We start from the raw sequence: 19,912 nt of genomic DNA on the forward strand, positions 1-19,912 counted from the left end.
TTGCCCCAACTGCAGTGCAGACATATCTGAACAGGCCAGAGCAGTAAGCACCTCTCTCCGGGCCTAGCAGCTGGAGCAGTCTCTAAAGCCTGGGATTCTCCTCTCAGCCCAGCCCAGGGGCTGGAGTCTCTCGGGGGTACAGCCAGAGACACACGCACTCCCCGTCACACTGGGGTTCGCAGCTTAGCTATAAAAACTGAAACTGCACAAGAGCGTTCTCAACTCTGGGAGCTTCATTTGTTGCATTTGCTGATTTCCAACCAGCCCAACCCCTAGTTTGGCTGTTTTTACTGAGACAAGTGCAGACACTAGCAAAGCGTCTGCCTAGAAGCTATTTCGGCTTTCCCGTCATTGACAAATGACTCTGGATTAATGAAGGAGACTGGTCGAGCCATTAATGCGCAGGAACTATTTCCACAGGAATTTCATCCTGATGCGTCTGATGTCCCTCCAGGGGTATAAGGAACCCAGCAGACTGGAGCCCTTATGATCCATGATACTTTAAAGCCTTTCTGCATAGCTATTCACCCACAGGTACAGAACTGCACTGGATCCAGCGTACTGCAGAATCAGGCCATGCTATTAAGAGCCAGTAACAATGCCAACCCCTAGCACTGTTCATCAGCACATCACCACGCGCTCTATGAAGGAGGTCGGTATTATCACCCTCCTCTCACAGCCAAGGGAAGAAGCACATGGCAGTGAAATGACTTGCCTGAAGTCACCAGCAGGTCTGTGGGAATGCTGGGAACAGAACCCAGATCTCCAGAGGCCCAGCCCAGTGCTTCATCCATGGGGCATCACTGCCTGCCCCATACATGTATACACATATAATTTATATCCACACATCTAATGGTCTCAAGTTGCAGTGGGAGAGGTTTAGGTTGGATATTAGGAAAAACTTTTTCACTAGGAAGGTTGTGAAACACTGGAATGGGTTACCTAGGGAGGTGGTGGAATCTCCTTCCTTAGAGGTTTTTAAGGTCAGGCTTGACAGGCTGGCTGGGATGATTTAGTTGGGGATTGGTCCTGCTTTGAGCAGGGGGTTGGACTAGATGACCTCCTGAGTCCCTTCCAACCCTGATATTCTATGAGTCTATAATGTACATGTTACATACATAGACCGACTGCTTCATGGGTAAACCCTCTGCACCTGTTCTGACTGGGTAGCCAGGTACAGGGTGGCTCTTGGTAAGGGAGTGGACCACTGGGCAGATATATTCCCCTGAGGCTGCAGTAATCCCATCCCCATGGGGCAATGGCTAGTGGATTAGGTTAGTGGGGGGGTCCACCAGCCCTGCCCTGAGGGCAGACCTCTCTGTGTAAGGAGCTGGGCTCTCTGGCACCCTGCATGACTCCCCACGCCATGTTCCTCATGCAGTGGAACAGTCCGATCCCAGGGCAGATTGGGACATCAGCCCACAGGGCTGTTTGTGGGGCAGACTGGAGCTGGCTGCAGCGATCCCACTCTGGTAAGCACTGCAACATGCACACTACAGACTTGTGTCTTGTGCTGGGTTTCCTCACGGCCTACCTACAAGAGTTAGCTGCCGTGCCTAACTCCCAGTGAACAGAGTGCCTAACTCCCTTAGGCTGCTTTGAAAATCCCAGCCTAAAGCTTGATAATACGGATCTGAACATGGGACTCAATGTCTGCGAACGGGATGGGGACTGGATTCAGACATGGTCTCTATTCCAACCTCATGGCCTGGGCCCATCTCCACTAGGTATTTATACTGTAAAAATAACCGTTTGAAAGTGTTTCAGTGCCCAAGAGTTGTGTCATTTGGGCTCTTTCAGTCCAGCCCAGGTGTGAAACAGGCACAGCAAAATGAGCGAAGAGTGGAGGCAACCTTCACCTTTGGCTTTTAGTGGCACTTGTATTTTAAACTAACCACAATGTTATTTAAGCTGGTTTTTGTTCCAGTTCTCTGAGACTCAAACCTTCCTGATCCTCCACATTGCACTTCCTCGAGGACAATTTGCCCTGCTGCGATGGTAAAGTATTCCAGGGGAGGTCTAAAAAGAACTTCCCATCTAAATACACCTCTACCCCGATATAACACGAATTCGGATATAACGTGGTAAAGCAGCACTCCGGGGGGCAGGGCTGCGCACTCCGGTGGATAAAAGCAAGTTTGATATAGCACAGTTTCACCTATAAAGCGATAAGATTTTTTAGCTCCCAAGGACTGCGTTACATCGGGGCCGAGGCGCATAGCCTTGCTCTCAGTCTGATCTTTATTTTGTTACTCCAGCAGTTTCACCCAGCACCCTTCTCCCTGTCTCCGTTACAACTGTGTGGCTGTACAGTGTGTTCGGCTAACAGCTTCTAGTCATTCCCTTCCCCCGTTCTTTTTAGCAGGATCCTGCAACACCTTCCCATTTAGCACACTCAGGTGTTTTCTGTCCAGGTCCTGCCGACAGGCTTCCACTGACCGACCTCAGGAGAGGGTTTTCCCCTCATATCTAGAGCCCATCTGGTGGCCCCTCTGGCTCGGGCAAGTTGTCCCATTTCACCCCCTGCCAGTGCCGGGTTTACAATGGCTCCAGTGGCTCCATGGAGCTGGGCCCATGCTCAGAAGGGCCCCCGGCCTGCCCCACTTGCACTGCGCCCCGAGACCCCGCTGGCTCCCCCCACCCACCTCTTAGAATATCAGAGTTGGAAGGGACCTCAGGAGATCATTGAGTCCAACCCCCTGCTCAAAGCAGGGCCAATCCCCAATTTTTGCCCCAGATCCCTAAATGGCCCCCTCAAGGATTGAACTCACAACCCTGGGTTTAGCAGGCCAATGCTCAAACCACTGAGCTATCCCTTCCCCTATTACAACAGTCTGATTGCTCCTCTTGGCCTGCCTGCCGGTTGGCAAAGGGATCCTCTCCGCCCCATCCCCTGCTCCTCTCAGCCCCCCGGCCGGACCCCAGGGCACCTCCGGCTCTGGTCAGTCTCTGCTTCCACCACCTGTGGGGCCCCGCCTGTCTCCCCGGAGCCGAGCCACCTGGGACTGGGGCAGAAGCCTGGCCAGTCTCCGCCAGGTGGGGGGGAAGGTAGCTGCGGGGGGGGGGCGTGGCTGGGCCCCTCCAGGCAAGTGGGTCCTGAGGGAGCCCAGCCGGGGCAGGCCCTGGCCTGGCTGATCTCACCACGCCCGAGAGGCCGGAGCGATTCCCGGCCCTGGGACCAGCCCTGGCTGCGCTGCCGGCTCTGCCCGGCAGACACAGTCGCCTCCCAGCAGGGCCAGTGAGTGTGGCCGGGAGGCAGGGCGTGGGGGAGGGGGTCTGTGGGGAGCCTGGGGGGGGTGCTGGGCTGTGAAGGGGTGGGGAGGATCTGTGTGTGTTGGGGCACTAGGGAGTGGGGGTTCAGTGGGGGGGTGCTGGGCAGTTGTGGTGGGGCTGTGGCCAGGGGTGGTGTTGTGTAGGGCACTGCGCATTGGTGGGTGGGTCTGGGGGGGCGCTGGGCATAGTGGGTCCAGGGGGCTCTGGACATAGGGAGTCAGAGGGTGTTGGGCAGGGGGGGAAGGCTGTATGGTGTGGCATGGCCCTGCCCCTGGGGGCAAGGGGCATGCTGGCAGCATAGGGCTGGGCAGGACACTGTGTGTCTGGCAACTGCTGGTTTGTAAATAGTGCCCCTCGCATTGGGCGGAGCGGGGCCACCCCTGCCAGGCCAGGCCCCATTGCCCCTGGCTGGCCACTCGCTCTGGGGACTGACCTCCCTGCGCCATGCTCCATTGTCCCCATGGGGGCCACAAATTGGTTTGGCGTCGGACCCACAAAAGGTTAATCCGGCCCTGCCCCTGCAGAGGACCAGCACAAGGCCTGTGTACTGCGGAAGCCCTCAGAATGGAACTTAGCTAGGCTTGAAGTGGTGCACAAATTTGTGCTAGCTTCTGCATGGGGTGAATTTCACCCCAGGGTAGCCGGTCCACTGCTCCTACTCAGACTCTCGCTCCTTTGTTTCTCCGTGGTACTTACCTGGCTGTTACCATAGCATCTGGGTGTGCAATCCGCAGGTAAACCCAGTACGACCGTCCTTTGTGAGAGCTCCTGGCAGGTGACCAAGGCTGAACGGGGCTGTGAGGAGCTGAGACAACTTGGGTGCCTGCAGACTGCTCAGATGAGAAGACCCTTTGGAAGGTTCTAGATCAGGTTGTGCCAAAGTGACCCAAGTAATCCCGGTGGTGCCGACGGCCATCAACCTGGTCTGTCTGGGCTGGCAGGGAGCTGCACTGGTGCTGGAGGCCAAGGATGAGTGAGAATCAAGTGACCATGTGGATCCCTTGAGATGCCTTTCACTCCAATGTGCTGCCACCACGGCTTATGGGGTGGGGGCGGGATGGAGCAGACCTCCAGAGGGCTCAGGTGTGATTGGGTGACCAGTCACCCATCCTGAGGGCTCCCTGGTGGGGGGCAGCAGGGCTCCCCCTCATTTACCCTCCCGTTCAACACTGCTGGGAAGTTGCTGGGAGAGAGAGCAGGCAGTGGAGCCCAACAGAATACATGAGACTTTGGCATTTCCGTGGGTGGGGCTTGGTAGAAAATCATTGCTTTTCTCCCCCGGCCACCGCCTTCCTCCAGCTCAACCCTGGATATGATGGCTAGGAAATTCTACAGAAATTCGGTCATCGGACCTGCAGCAGACCTCAACGCTGACGGAAGATGGTCACTAGAAACCATGCCGAGTCCCAAGCAGCGATCCCTTTCCTTTAGTACATGAAGTGGTTTTGTCGTGTCATTACCTAGGGCCTTTTATGCACTATCCGAGCCTCCCGACGTTCACTTATTTGTGCCTTCTGGAACTGGCGAGAGTGCCTAACCCGAGACCCCATTTGCCTTCCATTGTCATGGCGAGTAGGTGTGTTCAAGGAGCTGACGGTTATCGTAGCTGACATAAAGGACAAGACAGTAGCATTTTCCTGCTTTGGGTGGATGAGCCTAAAAATCAACAGCTAGCAATAAAGCTTTTAACTTCATTGACCTAAATATCATTTGTATTGCAGAAGACAGGGCCTGTCACTCAGACAGAAGGGGATGAATGACCTATACACTTCATTTGCCTACAGAAAAGAATAGAAAATCCCAAGGCCAAAATGTTTGTCCTCAGCTTTAGGCCATAAAGTAATATTCCTTGTGCATGTGCACATAAATGACGAATGCAAGCACACTCCTGGGAGTGGAGAAAACGCAGAGCCAGAGGGGTCTAATCTGCAATGTGCAGAATCATCTTTATTGGACCTGCACCCTGTTCCCTTTCAATTTTCATTTTGATTTTTAGCAACTACTAATTTCCTATAGGATGTGTAGCCACTTCCACAGCCTATTCTGTCCGAGGCTTCCCTTGGAGCATAGCCAGCAAGAGTGCCAGTTGCAATGTGGTTTTGTTTGTAGCCTGGATGTATGTCTACTGGGAACGGGCTCATTATACAACAGCAGATGGTAGCAACTTGTAGTCAGTACTGACTTGGGGCTGAATTCAAATTGGTGACCTGTTACTGAGCCCCTCCCTGCTCCAGTCCCCACTCCAGGGCATTCTGCAGAGAGCTTGCACCAGATCTTTGCACCCCTTATGTTCTGCTTCAGCCTTTGGGTGCATGGAGAGTGCAAGGGCCTGCTGGGACTTAATTATTGCCCGACTCTGGAGTGAACCCCGCTGCACAAGAGTGAATTTCACCCTGTGTGAATTTCATCCTAATTATTTCCTTTGCTTTTTGTAGTAACACAATATTTAGTTTTGTTTTAATGTTGACCAGTTTCTCCCTCTCTCTCTCTCTGGGGCATTGATTCCCAGTTCTGGGTTCTTTCATTTGAATTCTCCTACCTTGCTCTGATTACTGTGCTGATTTCTACTGCTCTGGGAGTCCGGGCAGTGCTTTCTCCTGGCAGGTTAGGGCTGGAATGAAGATGACAGGAGTGCTTGTGCGAATGGCTTTTGCTCCCTGGGAGACGCAGTGATGATGTGCTTAGTTGCCTCTGGAGCAATGGAATGGAAAAGCTGATCCCCTGCGTCTCTTTTTTATGTGGTAAATGTGAATGTCAGCGTGAAAACCTATCCAAGCTCAGGTGAGCAGGTAACACTGCACTCAAACTACTGCTGGGAGCTAGACAGAAAGAGAAGGCCCCAAATAATACAGAAATTCACCTTATTGTGGGTTTGAAAATGAAGTGTGTTAATATGCAAGGTCCTTATTCTTCATTAAAATAGTCACTGGAAGAAACTTATTACTCTTTTATGACATCCCTACGCCTGGCAATATTTGACATTCATAGTTCAGTAAAAGATTTACATAATTAATATTCTGATTGCTGTAGCATCTCAGCCTCTTTACAAGCAATCTGCAAGCCGGGTATGTGCCGCCGAGTGAATACAGCACAGGGTGTCCTGCAGTTGCTATGGCTGTGCTTGTCAGGGACGGTATCGTTCTTATTCCAATTTGGGTCTCTGGCAGCAGGCGTTAGAGATCTATCAGACGAGAATGTTTTGAAAAAATGGAAGGACTGACATGAGCGTCCTGGCTCAAAAACAAGTAGGGAAGTTTGTGACTTCGTAGGTGAAAAGCTTAATACGTTCAAAATTCTGATTTCCTCTGGATAAATTCAGGTTTCTAACACTGACTGGCCTGAAGCTGAGTTTCTGACAGGCTCCCCCTATTGCAGCCGTCTTGGCTAATGATGCGGAAGCCTAGAAAAAGTTTTAAATTAAAAGCTTTTAAATGTCTACAGGATATCTAGCATGTGATGGAGGCTTAGGCCAAGGTTCCCAAAGCCAGGTGCCTAAAGTCAATGGGAACAGCTGCAGGCTCAGGAGAGGCGATGGACAAAAGATTTTTTCCATCAAATTTTCATTTTTGAAAACAAACCCCCAAACTTGTTGATTTATTCAAAAATGTTCATTTTTTTGCTATTTTTATGACCTTTTAAAAATGAAAAACATATTTTGTTTATCAGAAACCAAGTTTTACTGAAAATCCAGTCTTCAGTAAATGACACATTTCAATAAACATTTTGATAATGATTTAAATTATTTTGATAAAAATGTTGATTATAATTTTGTTTAAAAAAAAAAATCACAAAATCCAAACAAATCACATACTCCCAATTTTTTTTAAAATCAGGCCCCTCAGTTAGGGTCTAGCTCTGGATTTTGGAACCTAGCATTTGTCATGAAATTGTGAAAAACTTTGCCTTAATCTTTTGGAGGAGGGTTCTGGCCATGCAGCCAGGAGCAGTCTTGGTTGGTTGGTCACCTAGCCACTTTAGCAACTTTATTCCATCTTCCCTAAACTCCAGTGAGAGCTGGCACAGTAATAACAGTACAAAATAACTAATTAATGCTCCCTGCACTCCTGGGAGGGGGTGTTGATCATTTTGAAACTCCAGGGATGTAGACTCAAAGAATGTATTGAATAGGTGGTAACATTTTCAGAAGCACCTTGGTGACTAGCCAAAGCAATTCTGTACAGTTACTAACATCACTTATCACTGAGATGCTCTGGAAAAAGTCCCCGTTTTCCTCATTGTAGCCATGAAACAGGAAGATTAAGAGACTTGTTCAAACCTATGACACCCTGGCACCCCAATATTCACCCCGTCATGTAACAGAATATGTTTTGTACAAAGTATGCCTTGTGAGGTATCATTCTAAAAATCTTGATCCGCTAGACAGTAATATCTCATTGGATTGTACGTGCTATCGTCGTATGAAGTTTGGCGATGTATGTGTTACTGAAACACGTTGTGAGGTTGAACACACCCACAAGCAGCCTTTCAGGTACAACCGTAAAAAGGCCAAACAATGTTAATGGCTCATGGAGGAAATGCACACAAGCATAAAGGTTATACCCCAGGAACTGTGTACAACAGAAACCTCACCAAGATAGCACTACACAATGGGAACTGTTTGACCCAGGTCACAACAAAAGAGCTTTCCAGCAAGTGGGAAGAAGATATAAAAGGGGGACAATGACATCATGAGGGGGCCCCACTCTCCCTGCAACAACATACCTGGAAACACTTGAGGGGCAAGGACTGAACTGTGAGAAATGATGGTCCCAAGCTAGAAGGATTTTTAGCCAGTGTATGAAAACCTGGGAAAGCCAAGGCAGCTTGTGCCTTAAGCCTCTGCCAGCCTGTTTATCACCCAGAGTGAGAATTTGCTAATTCATATCCTCCTTATCTAGTATGTCAAGCTCAGTTTGCGGTTTTTGTTTATTTACTAAGGTAATCTGCTTTGATCTGTTTGCTATCCCTTATAATCACTTAAAATCTACCTCTGGTACTTAATAAACTTGTTTTTGTTTGGTCTAAACCCAGTGTCTGGAAATCATAACTGGGGGCCGGCGGGCAAAGAGCGGTTGCACATTTCCCTTCACATGGAGAGAGGGGGTGAACTTCACGAACTTACGCTGTACAGTTCCCTGTGCAGTGCAAGACGGTATAATTTAAGGTTTACCCTTCAAGGGGGGGGTGCACTTGAGTAACTGGGCAGTTCCATAGGTGAGCCTTCCCACGCAGAGCTGATCTCAGCACTTGTGCGAAGCTGCAGCTGGGTGTGTCCCTACCAGTGTGTACGTTGGTGAAAGAGCAAGCTTTGAGAGCTTGGCAACTTGTCACAGGGAGCCCAGGCTGGTGGGTCAGGTGGGCTCAGTGGTATCCCAGTTCCAAATGGGACCTCGGGGGGAACACGTCACAAAACCCACCTAGATATACCCGTGTCAGAGCTGAGATTGTAACTGTTGTGTTCCTGATGCCAGGCCTATGCTCTGACCACTGATTGCTTGTGCGATGAATAGATATACTTGGAGCTGCACGTGACAGACGAGGAAACTGTGCAAGAAACTATTTTAATTAAAATGTGATTTGCATTTCTGATGATGTACAATACAGAGAACTGTATTGATCAAGGCACATTTGAATCCTTTCTTATGTCAGTGTTTTGAAAAATGTGCCCCTGATTGCTTGTGGTAAATTAGGATATTTAGCAAACCCTGCACTGAACAGTTCATAAATACAACACATTCATTTGCTCTACTTCCCACTGCCAGCAGCATGGTTTTGGATTCAAGGTGATGGTTATAAATAATTTGGCAATAAATCTAGCTTTCGGCTTAAAACGTAGCTTTTCCTCATATGTTATTGTTCTCTCTGTTGTGTTATGATTATCCCTGAAAGAATAAATTATAAGACTTTACATTCTTTTCCTGTGCACAGAGAGCAAGCAAGAAGACTGATTTCCTCAAATTTCCTCATTATTTGGACTGACGTGACAAATTTGGGGGAGAATTTTTTTAGTCTGTGGATTGGACCAGTCACTGCAAGTACTAGATGTTCTTTCGTCAAACTTTCAGTTCTGTTGCCTAGTTGTAATTTGTCTCACACACACACACACACACACACACACAAGTATGCTGCCCTTTGACTGGATAAGCAGAACTTGTATTATCAGGAGGACTTTAAAAAAAAAAAAACCCTGAGGCACAGACCTCTCAGAAAGGGATTGCAGATGAACAGGATCAGGGTATTTTAGAGCATTTGACTTTCTTTCCCAAAGCAGCATGTAGATGTACCATTTCCTCCTCTCATTCCCACAGAGCAGCAGCCTGTGCCCACCCCATCCAGCTTATATGGCCAGACCCTGGTCTGCCTTGTTGAACTGCCTCTGCGCAGGGGCTCTGCTGAGAGGTTCGGAGTTTGTCCCCTGCTGTGTTAACCTGTGTCCCGTCCCATGTACATTGCATACCAAAACTGCCCCGAAGGAGCGCTATGGTGCCAAAGCCACGCGCTCAGCAGTTGGGGATCATGCCAGAGGTGAGGCTGCCACCACACAGAATTATGAACAGCACAGCTGAGAGCAGAGTGCACAATCTCCCCAGCTCCGCACGCAGGGTAAGTCTAGGCCCAAGGGTCTCATCAATGCTGGTCTTGCTTCTTTCCCTGTGTCTCACTGCAGAGCCAGGTAGGCCTGGGGACATTGCTCAGGGCTGTTGGACTGTAGGGGCCCGACTCACCAGCCAGTACACCCCTCCTGGCTAGACGTGAGGTAGCTGGTACCCCTCCTTTTGCAGTCCCTGCTGACAGCTGCTGTGACCTGCAGTGGTCTCTCCAGCTGGGTCACATGCAATCTCACCCCCCCCCCGAGCAAGCCAATAGTTCAACCAACAACCCGCTGTCCATCTCACGAGGGGCCTTTGGTCAGACTCTGGACTTGGTAGTCCTTATCCCAGTATTGGGGGAGGTTCCAACAGTCCTTACCCCACTCAGGGGGGTTCCGTTCCACCTTTCCCGCTGCCTGGTGGGGGGACCCTGGCCCACCCTCTCTCCTGGGTACCAGTCTAGAGACCCTTTGTTGTCAGGCCTCACCAGCTTATTACCCCCCTTGCTGTTCCTCTAGACCACCTGCTACCCTGCCCTGTGTCCAACCTTTGCCTCAGCCTCTTCCCGGGCACCCAGCATATCAGACGTGCTCCAAGCCTGCGGCTCTCGATCTTTCCAGATCACTGTACCCCTTTCAGGAGGCTGATTTGTCCTGCACACCCCAAGTTTCACCTCACTTAAAAACTACTGGCTTACAAAATCAGACATAAAAATACAAGTGTCCCAGAAACACTGTTACTGAACAATGGCTGACTTTCTCCTTTTTACCATATAGCTATAAAATAAATCAATTGGAATAGAAATATGGTACTTACATGTCAGTGCATAGTACCTAGAGAGGTATAAACAAGTCACTGTCTGTATGTTAGTTTGCACTGACTTCGCTAGTGCTTTTTATGTAGCCTGTTGTAAAACTAGGCAAAGATCTAGCTGAGTTAATGTACCCCAGGAAGACCCCTGCGTACCCCTGGGTGAGAACCACTGCTCTAAACCTTTCCCTGGAGAGCTTCTTAGCATGGCCTGCCACCCAGCCGGGTCTGCTGCAGGCCAGTTCTCTCTAATCCCCTGGCAGGGCTGACCCTGCAGGCCCCTCCACCAGTGTGGAGAACCCTGGGCAGACTCACCCCCTCCAGCTTTCCTCCCCATCTCTCTTGGGCTTCCTGTGGCGCCTAGCTTCCTCCAGGTGTCTGCCAGCAGGACATCTCAGCAGCCTGTCTCCCACCAGGCTTCTCTCACTGAGTGTGTCAGGGCTGCTCTCCTTCCTGACCAGCCCCACCTGACCTGGGTTCAGCCCCTCGAACTCCTCCCTCCAGGCTTGACACCTCTTGCAGGTATAGCGGGGCAGGACTGATTGAGCCCACAGGTTCTTGTTAACCCCTTCTGGCCTGGGGTGGAGATGTTCTGCCTGACCCCTCTTTTGACATCTCATGCAAACTGTCTTATGTGCTGTCCCTGGGCCTGCAGAGAGACCCCACCACGGCGGCTTTTTGTCTCAGCTCATTGAATGCCACATTCCTGGTGGTGCTGAGGAGGATGGAGAACTTGGCTGTGCTGTGTGAGAGAATGAAGAGGATCAGAAATGAAAGCGCTACAGAGAGCAGGAAGACAGCCTCTCCGCCGAGACACTGGTGGAAATGGCTTCTGCAGTCCTTCTAACCACATGCAGTCGATTCAGCCAATCAGGGAACCAGAACAAATCCCATGTGATTCCAACCAACAGACCAACTCAAATCAAGGTTTACAATACATAATGCAAAGCTTCCTCAAATTCCCACGGCCATCCTGACAGGGCAAACAATCCACGTCGTGCCTGGCACAAGTCTCACAGGTGGCAAAATGGCTCCAGCTAGACAGTGCACGTCCATGAAATCTTGGATCTGAATGTCAAGTCAAGGGTTTTGCCCAGCACCACCCCTTGACTCCATGCCATACGCGCTCAGGTAACAGATGCAGAGACAACTGCTGGCTACAAACAAATTGTGCTATTGAGAGGTGCGCACCCCGCAATCCGTGTCGGGCCAGGACCAGTGCAGACAGGCCAGCACTGCACACAGGACAAGGTTCAGGTTCCTTTCTGTTGCCCTGCTCACACACCGTGATGCATAGACAATCAAGAGAGTGCCCTGAAAGCAGAACTCATCCCTTCAACTGCTCCTTTAGCACACTGTTGAACTCAGACCATAAACCATAAATAGCCCTACAGCGACCCTAAATACCCCCATCTGTTTAGCCCATGTGGTCTCTCCTATAGAACTCAGTAATCATAAACATAACATCAAGTGAGATTACTTGAAGGAACTGAATCTACTGATTCTACAACGCTGAATCCTAGGATGAAAGGGCTGTCCCTGGAGATGGAGCTTTCCAGACAGCTGGCTCAGTCCGGAGCTGATGAGAATGACTACAACTCACTGCCATCAGATTGAAAGTCCAGGCTGGCTTCTTCCAAACCAGCTCCCCACAACAACAATCATCAGTTCAGAACACACAGTAACCCAGGAACGGGGCATGGATGGAGAGAGAAAAGATCCCTCTGAGTAGTCTCTTTAGAACAGACCAGGTGCTCACAGACTCTGGGGATGAGTTGGATAGCTAGAGCTGGGCAGAGAAACTTTGATGGGACCATAGTCTGCTGGAATACATGGTTCAGCCAAAATCAAAACACAGATCAGATCAATTTCACTGGAACTTGTTTAGGGAAAAATTGGGGGGAAATTAATCACAGGACATTTTAACATTTTGGGAATGAAACATTTTGATTTTTCATTTTGAAATGGCTTTTTCATTTTGTCATTTATGTTGTATTATATTCTATATTACTATAAGGTATAATACAAAAAGTCAAAACACAAATGATATAATTTTGTCAAAACAAAAAATGTTTTGAATGGCCCAAAACAATTTCACAATGATTCAGAATGGAGCCATGCTCTGAAATCTCAAAACCCTTTGTGAAACAGAACTTCCGTCTTCCACACGGCTCTAATGATAGCTGTCTAGATAGATAAGTATCCATAGGCAACAAATAAAAAACAACCATTTCTAGTGCAGGAAAAGTCTTCAGCACTTTTCCTTTCAAATTAGTTTCAATGATCTATTATTAGAATGAAAGGGAAAGGCCTGCGTCCCTGGAATATGGTTCTGTTCAAGGGGTGTATTAAGGAAATATTGCATTCATTTTACAGACTTCAGCTACCTTCCTTTTTAGAGCTGCAAACCTCAAATCTTGCTAGCCATTTTCTTCTTCCACTGCCTCTGACAGAACATATTGCAGATCCAGAATACAACTATGCTGCCATTTACCTCATCTAAAGCGCTGTTTAATTCATTTACAAAGCAGTAGGCCTTCAACTGCTTGAGTAGTTTTATATAATTGTTTGCCCTAACAAATTGTATGGGCCAGATCCAAAACCACTGTAAATCAATGTAGTTTCACTGACTCCGAAGTATTTACGCTGGATACAGGTTCAGCAGGTGCTTAGTACAGCATGTGATAACAATCTGCCTTTTACCTCTAGGATCTAGGTGCAATTTGAAATCTGAAGGGATTTTGACATTCTTACGTTAGTGCTTAACGGATCTGAAGCTCCTTACAACAAATACAAACAGTGATAACGCAGCTAGCCAGCACTGTGTAAGAGCAACTCGATGCAAGCAGAACTATCTATAGAGTTACGTTCTAAAGGGAGGTGGGCTGTTGTAATTGGTACGGCAGTGTGAAAATCCCCTTGAGAGCTGATCACACTCCATTCAGGCTAGATACAAGGAAGCCAGGCTCCTACCTTTATAAATACGTCTTATTTGAGAATACAACTTTCCCTTTTGCTCAGCCTTGCAAACTGAAAGAAGGCCCAGTGACTGCAAATGAGGACATTTCCATCTGTACCCTAACCCACGCTGGAAAGGTTTCCTTCAGCAAAATCTGCCAGGGTGTACCAGGGCTACAGAATAGACTTACTAATGTAATATTGCTATTTCCTGGGTGCTGATCATTCCATCTTCATCTGGAGACAATTAGGCACAGATTGATCCACCAGAATATGTCACATTTTAAATCTTCCCCTGGGGGACCCAATCCTGCACTTCTGAGTCAAGCTGCTCTCACTGCTGTAAGTGAGAGTTCTGCCCGAGGAAGAATTATGTAAGAACTTCAGGACTAGACCCACAATGTATTGGGATTCTTATCAATGCACAGACTTGACATCAAATGACAAGAAATGAATCCTTATTGACACTTCTGAGATGCTTGATTGTACGTTCTCGACCTCAGGTGTTGACCTTCGTGTGCAGTTTCACTGAAAGGATATAATCTGAGTGGTGAATGCCATTATAATAAAGCAGTTACTGCCTACCCCATAGACCAGAGCTGGCTTGGGATACATTTGTCAAATTCGGGATGTGGATTAGCATTCACGGATTTGAAAACACTTTTTTGCTCCTGTAGCTGTAGAATTTGCGTTAATGTCTCCCTTATGGGAGACATACCACAATTCAGGCAGATGATATCCTAATGGGCACAATGGAAATACGTAACACTTGATGAAATGTTATCTTACATGAGAGTCTCGACCCCAAGTGCCTCCAAGATGGCAGGAACCTAGCATAGGACCTTTTACTGGAAAAACACGAAATGAGTCTTCTGACGTGTAGTACTGAGGCAAAGCTCTCGTGACAAACATAATGGCCCTGAATCTTCCAAGAGCTTCCCGCTGGCGTCTGGTGTGTCAGATGTGATTCTGCACCACATATTTGCACCTGCAGCTGGGCACCCAAGATTAATTATGGCTGCAACTGACAGCATGGAGACATCTACTTATCTTCCTGTGCACGAAGCTCTGGAAGGCAGATGTCAACGCTGCTGTGTGTGCCCACAGCCAGAGCACAACATAGCCTGTGCAAAGTCAGATGTTGGGCTGAGGACTTTGAAAAACAGTGAGGCCCTGTATGTACACATTTGCCGTGCACTTTATATTGGCTGCCAGCCAATCTGCAGGCCTGGCGGGGAGCAGCACAGAGGACAATTATTCACTTTTGTAGAGTTATATCTGACATCATGCTTTTGTGACAGTTTTCCCATCAGCATAGGTGTAAACACTGCAAAGGCCTGATCGGAGTCCACTGGAAGCAGTGCAAAGGCTCCCATTGACTTCAATGGGCTTTTGGACCAGGCCCTGAACTAATGCAAAGGGCAGCGCTGGGAAAGGCGCTCTCCTGCACCAGCAGTGGCACCGATTCCTTGGCCCAGCAGGGCTTCTCCAGCCCCACACTCCTAGGGTATTTTCCTAACACCTTCAGTGGTTTTTGAAACACCCTCCCCCGAACTCACATATTCGCTGCCATGCCCTTGTTCGTCCCCACCCCCAGCTGTCCTGGACCAGCGCCCATTGCGCCTCTGGGTTTGTGCCGCGCCCGGCACAAGGGAGCCCAGTCTTGGTTTCTCCCTAGGCACCAGGGGAACGCACATGATGATACTCGTCTGGTGCCAGCCCAGCAGCACCCTGCGCTGCACAGCGAGGCACTGAGACCGGGCAGGGACAGAGGCCAGCTGTGCCCAGGGGGCATCCCCAGCCTCCCCCCGCGGAAACGCGGCTCCGGCGCGGATTTTGCGTTGGGGGCAGAGGGGGCTGCGGAAGAGCCGCTTCCGTTGCAAGGACCCGCCTAATTAAATCCGGCTGATTACCCATAATATAGGGGAAATGTTCCCCAGTTTAACGCTAATTAATTAACTAGCCACTGCGACTCCGTAGCGCCTCCAAGAGCCGCCTGCCGTTTGGTGCATTTCGCAGCGCGCCCCAGCCTGCTAATGACGAGCCGGGTGCCAGAGCAGCGGCTGCAGCGCGCACTGCAGCGCCCGTAAAGCCGCCGGCTCTGCGGGCAGGACGGACACCCGGTGCTGGGCACAGCCCGCTCCTCGCCCGGCCCCCGCCACTGCAGCTCCAGCGCTACCTGGCGCGCTCACCTGGCTGCACCCGTGCCCGCCCGGGGCTTTACCGACCGGGCGTGCACACACGTACACGCCAGATTGCACACTTAGACACACTGTGTGGCTCGCACGATATTGCACACACACGCTACATTGCGCGCGCGCGCGCACTCTGTTGCACATATGCCCCTATTGCACGCTGTATTGCACGCGAACACACACGATATGGCACACGCGCACTGCGCTGCACACGGCATTGCACACGCGCGCACTGTTTTGCACGCGCACACCGTATTACACACTATATCCCAGGGCTCCCTGGCAGCCTGGCCCTCGCCATCCCCGCCCCGGGCGGTCCCTAGCGCTGCTGGGCTGCCCAGGAGCGGTCCGTGCCCACTCGCCCTGTGCCGGGCCAGCCGCAGCCCCCGGTGCCCTGGGGTGGCTGCGGGGCCCCGAGCCGCCGCCGAGCCCGCCGAGCCCGCGCGGCACCGACCTGCTTCTCCAGCGAGTCCTTGGCCGAGAGCCCGGGCTTGGGGGACGGCGCGCGGTCGCAGGCGCTGCCCTCCAGCAGGTAGAGGCCGGAGGGCCGCGAGCTGGAGTCGCTCTCGAAGCAGAAGAGCATGTTCTGCAGCAGCGCGAACCACTTGCTCTGCCATTTCGTGTTGTCGCCGCTGCGCTTGCTCAGGTAGCCGCGGCGGCTGCCGTCCCTCTTCGCCAGCAGCCCCAGGTAGGCGACGTGCCCGTCGTTCAGCCGCATCCCCTTCTGCATGGTGCTCACCTGGCCCCCGGCCAGCGGCCCCCGGCGCCCGGCCCCGGCCGGAGCGCGGGGGACGGAGCCCGAGCCCGACGCGTCCCCGCTCGGCTGGCAGCGCGGCTGGGTGCGGGAGCCAGCGGGGGAGTCATGTGATGCGAGCCGAGCCGAGCCGAGCCGAGCCAGGAGCGGCAGCATGGACCGCGCCGCGCACGGCCCGCTACGGGCAGGGGGGACCTGCCGGGCGCGCAGGCGGCCGCGTCTCCATGGCAGGGCGGGCGCGGCCAGTGCCCGGGGGGGTCAGGGCAGGCGGGTGCCCGCAGCCCGCCGGGGCGGCCCCCGCTGCATCGCGCCCTGTCCCGGGCTCAGGCGTCCCACGCGCCCCGCCAATTTCAGCGCCGCGCGCAGAGGCCCCGGCTCCGGGAGACGGGCGCGCAACTAGCGCCCCTGGCGCCGGGCCCCGCGGGACACGCTGCCAGGCTTCGCCGGACCCCAGCGGCCCCGCGCCGGGCGATCGCTTCCCGGCCCCTCGGAGAGAAGCGCAAGTGTGTGGCCAGCCGCCTCCCAGGCGCAACGGCGGCGTGCGGCGGCTGCACCTTAACGGCAGAGCCGGCGGTATTTTTAGCTTCTCCTCGCCTACACGCTGGCGTGAAAAGTGCAGGGAAGGCTGCGTCTCCCCGCCCGGGAGCAGACACGGGAGCGGCAGGCGCTAGCCCTGCAGCGAGATGCGCAGCTTCTCCTTTAGGGGCAAGGAGAACGCGCAGACTGGCTGCAAAGCCCGGCGGCCCTTGGCTAGCTAGGGAAGTTGGATTTGGATTTGGATTTGGATTTGAAGGAGGCCAGCCTCTTCCATCGCCCCTCGGTGCAACCCTCCGGCGGAGAGCAGAGACCTGCACGGGCTCGGAAAGCTCTCCCTCAGTGTAGGGAGTCTGACTGATTAATGGCCCAGTAATCTGTTAACCACTAAATACCGCCTGTGGTTACATTGTAAGGGGGGTTGTGGCCTGGCGGGAGTAATGAAAACAGTTTCCCACCCTGAGCTCTCAGTCTGAATATGAATCTCTGAATCTGTGTACACTGGGATCCTGCGAGGCTGGGGTAATGTGAGACCAACCCTTTGAACACCAAAGCATTCTTGATCCAAAAACCTCCAACCCCATTCCCTATTGTATTTGCTCCTTTCCTTCCCGTCACAGCCCCCAGGTATTTTCCACCAAATGCATTCGATGAAGTGAGCTGTAGCTCAAGAAAGCTTATGCTCAAATAAATTGGTTAGTCTCTGAGGTGCCACAAGTCCTCCTTTTCTTTTTGCGAATACAGACTAACATGGCTGCTACTCTGAAACCCCCAGGTGATATTCTAGGCCACCCCAATGTTTTATTGCCAGTTGAGCACAGGAACAGGTGGGGGAGGGGGAGAAAGGGAGACCCCTCTACTTATTTCCATTGGGCTAATCTAGTTTCCTGCAATTCCTTCCTTTTGGCCCTTGTGTACTTGCGGAGTGGAAGGAAATCACAGAAGCAGCCAGGCAAGAGCTGTGTGCAAGGGAAGGGGAAGGGGAAGCTGTAAGGTGTTATCCCTTCCCTTTCTGGCCAGCAGGAAGGACAGGGCTCTGCCAGTGGGTATCATGCTACTCCCCTACACAGGAGCTATGGCACCAAACTCTGCCCAGCTTCCCTAGATACCATGGTAAGGGGCACTACAGTAAAACCTACGCCAGGCAGCAATTTCAGTTCCCTGAGTGGAGCAGCAGCTGGTCGGGGGCTAGGGGGACGGAAGAGGGGCCTTTGCAGCCCTGCGTCTGCACAAAATCAGCCTGTTGGGCTGAGGCCTTTGAAAAACAGTGGGGCCCCGTATGTCCCCATATGTATTTGCCGTGCACTTTATGTCGGCTGCCAGCCAATCTGCAGGCCTGGCGGGGAGCAGCACAGAGGACAGTTATTCACCTTTGTAGAGTTATATCTGACATCAGGCTTTTGTGACAGTTTCCCCATCAGCAAAAGTGTAAACCCTGCAAGGGCCTGATCGGAGTCCACTGGAAGCAGTGGAAAGGTTCCCATTGACTTCAGTGGGCTTTTGGACCAGGCCCCGAACTAATGCACCTGCTGCTTGAAAACATGGCTAAGCTGAAGAGGTGGAAAGGGTACCCATGGCCCCCGGCCCAGTGTGTGACCTAGCTCCCATAAGCAGACAAGAAGGGAATCAGGAAAACTATGTTAATTTGACTGAAAATGTTGGAAGGCCTCCAAGGACTTTAATGAGGTCACAAATTGCCATGGTAACACCGAGGAATGGTCTGGGCAATAGGAAGGTTGTTCACATTTGCAGGCCCTGAGGAACTGATTTGATTGGACATTTCATGTGACCACGCCCTTGGTGGACATGTCTAGTGCCCCACGGGCACCTTTTGGAGTTTGGATCTGGAGGTGTGGCTTTGGCAAGCACATCTAGGCTACAGCGACACCCTTGGGGAAACCAGAGAGGACATCATACCTTAACCACAAAGACAACGCAGGCTTCAGGTGTTATCCCCTCACCCCAGTCTAATATTCCCTAATATATGGTCTTACCCTGTCCTATGCACTCTCCAGCATTTAGCTTTGTCTCTTTGTTTCCAGTCCTGGCAGTCACAATTTACTCAATTCCTTTGTACCATGACAGGCCGAATGTCACGTGGCTGGGGTGAAAGAACTGGTGACTGAATGTCAAACATGCCAGCAAAAGATGAGCCCATGTGTCCAGCAGCAGCAGGCCGGGAAAAGAATAATTCACCACACCAAGAAACTTTGATTTGTTTTCTATCCTCTCTCTTGTCTTCTATGTGAATTAGCCAGAATTAATCCCAGCTGCTGAGGAAATGGGCCTGCCTCTGCTTTTCCTTACTCCAGTCTTACAGTGCTGTAACACCAGGACCTCCCATGGATCTGCTTCCAATTGACAGCTGGAGAATCAGGCCCAAGCTAGAATGTTTGAGTTGATCTTTCTTTCCACCCAAAGGAACAGGGTATGTTGCCAGGGCATTTTACTGAAACTTGTAACTTACAAACTTTATGTAACCAATAATAAAAAGGATTTTTTTCCAGAACAAATGTTAATTTCTTTCTCTATTTCCAAATATTTTAATTGCAATGTTTTCTTCTCTCAGTCCTTAATCAACTTTTAAATCTCTCTCTTGCGCTGCTTGCTCATGTTAGCAGTCTAAGGCCAATGCCTGGGATTTCATACTTGTGCCTAAACTTATGTTATTTTTCATTATTAACTGGAGAAGCACCTAGGGGCCAGGCTCCCATTGTATAAAAACAGAACAAAGATGGCTGCTGCCCACACTAGATCTGTAATGCATTTTCCCAATATGTTATTTGTAAGGAATTATT

General features: G+C 51.0%; 1 protein-coding gene across 1 annotated transcript in view; it reads right to left on the reverse strand.

Moving 5' to 3' along the window:
- RASGRF1 (Ras protein specific guanine nucleotide releasing factor 1) overlaps positions 1–16,885 on the reverse strand; it is a 100,388-nt gene extending 83,503 nt beyond the window's left edge. Inside the window, 1 exon segment of the mRNA XM_038418022.2 lies at positions 16,281–16,885. Within this exon segment, the coding sequence (XP_038273950.1) occupies positions 16,281–16,736 (456 nt within the window). The 5' untranslated portion in view covers positions 16,737–16,885.
- Between the last annotated feature and the right edge of the window lie 3,027 nt (positions 16,886–19,912).

This window comes from Dermochelys coriacea, chromosome 10 (assembly GCF_009764565.3).
Source record: "Dermochelys coriacea isolate rDerCor1 chromosome 10, rDerCor1.pri.v4, whole genome shotgun sequence".
NCBI lineage: Eukaryota > Metazoa > Chordata > Testudines > Dermochelyidae > Dermochelys > Dermochelys coriacea.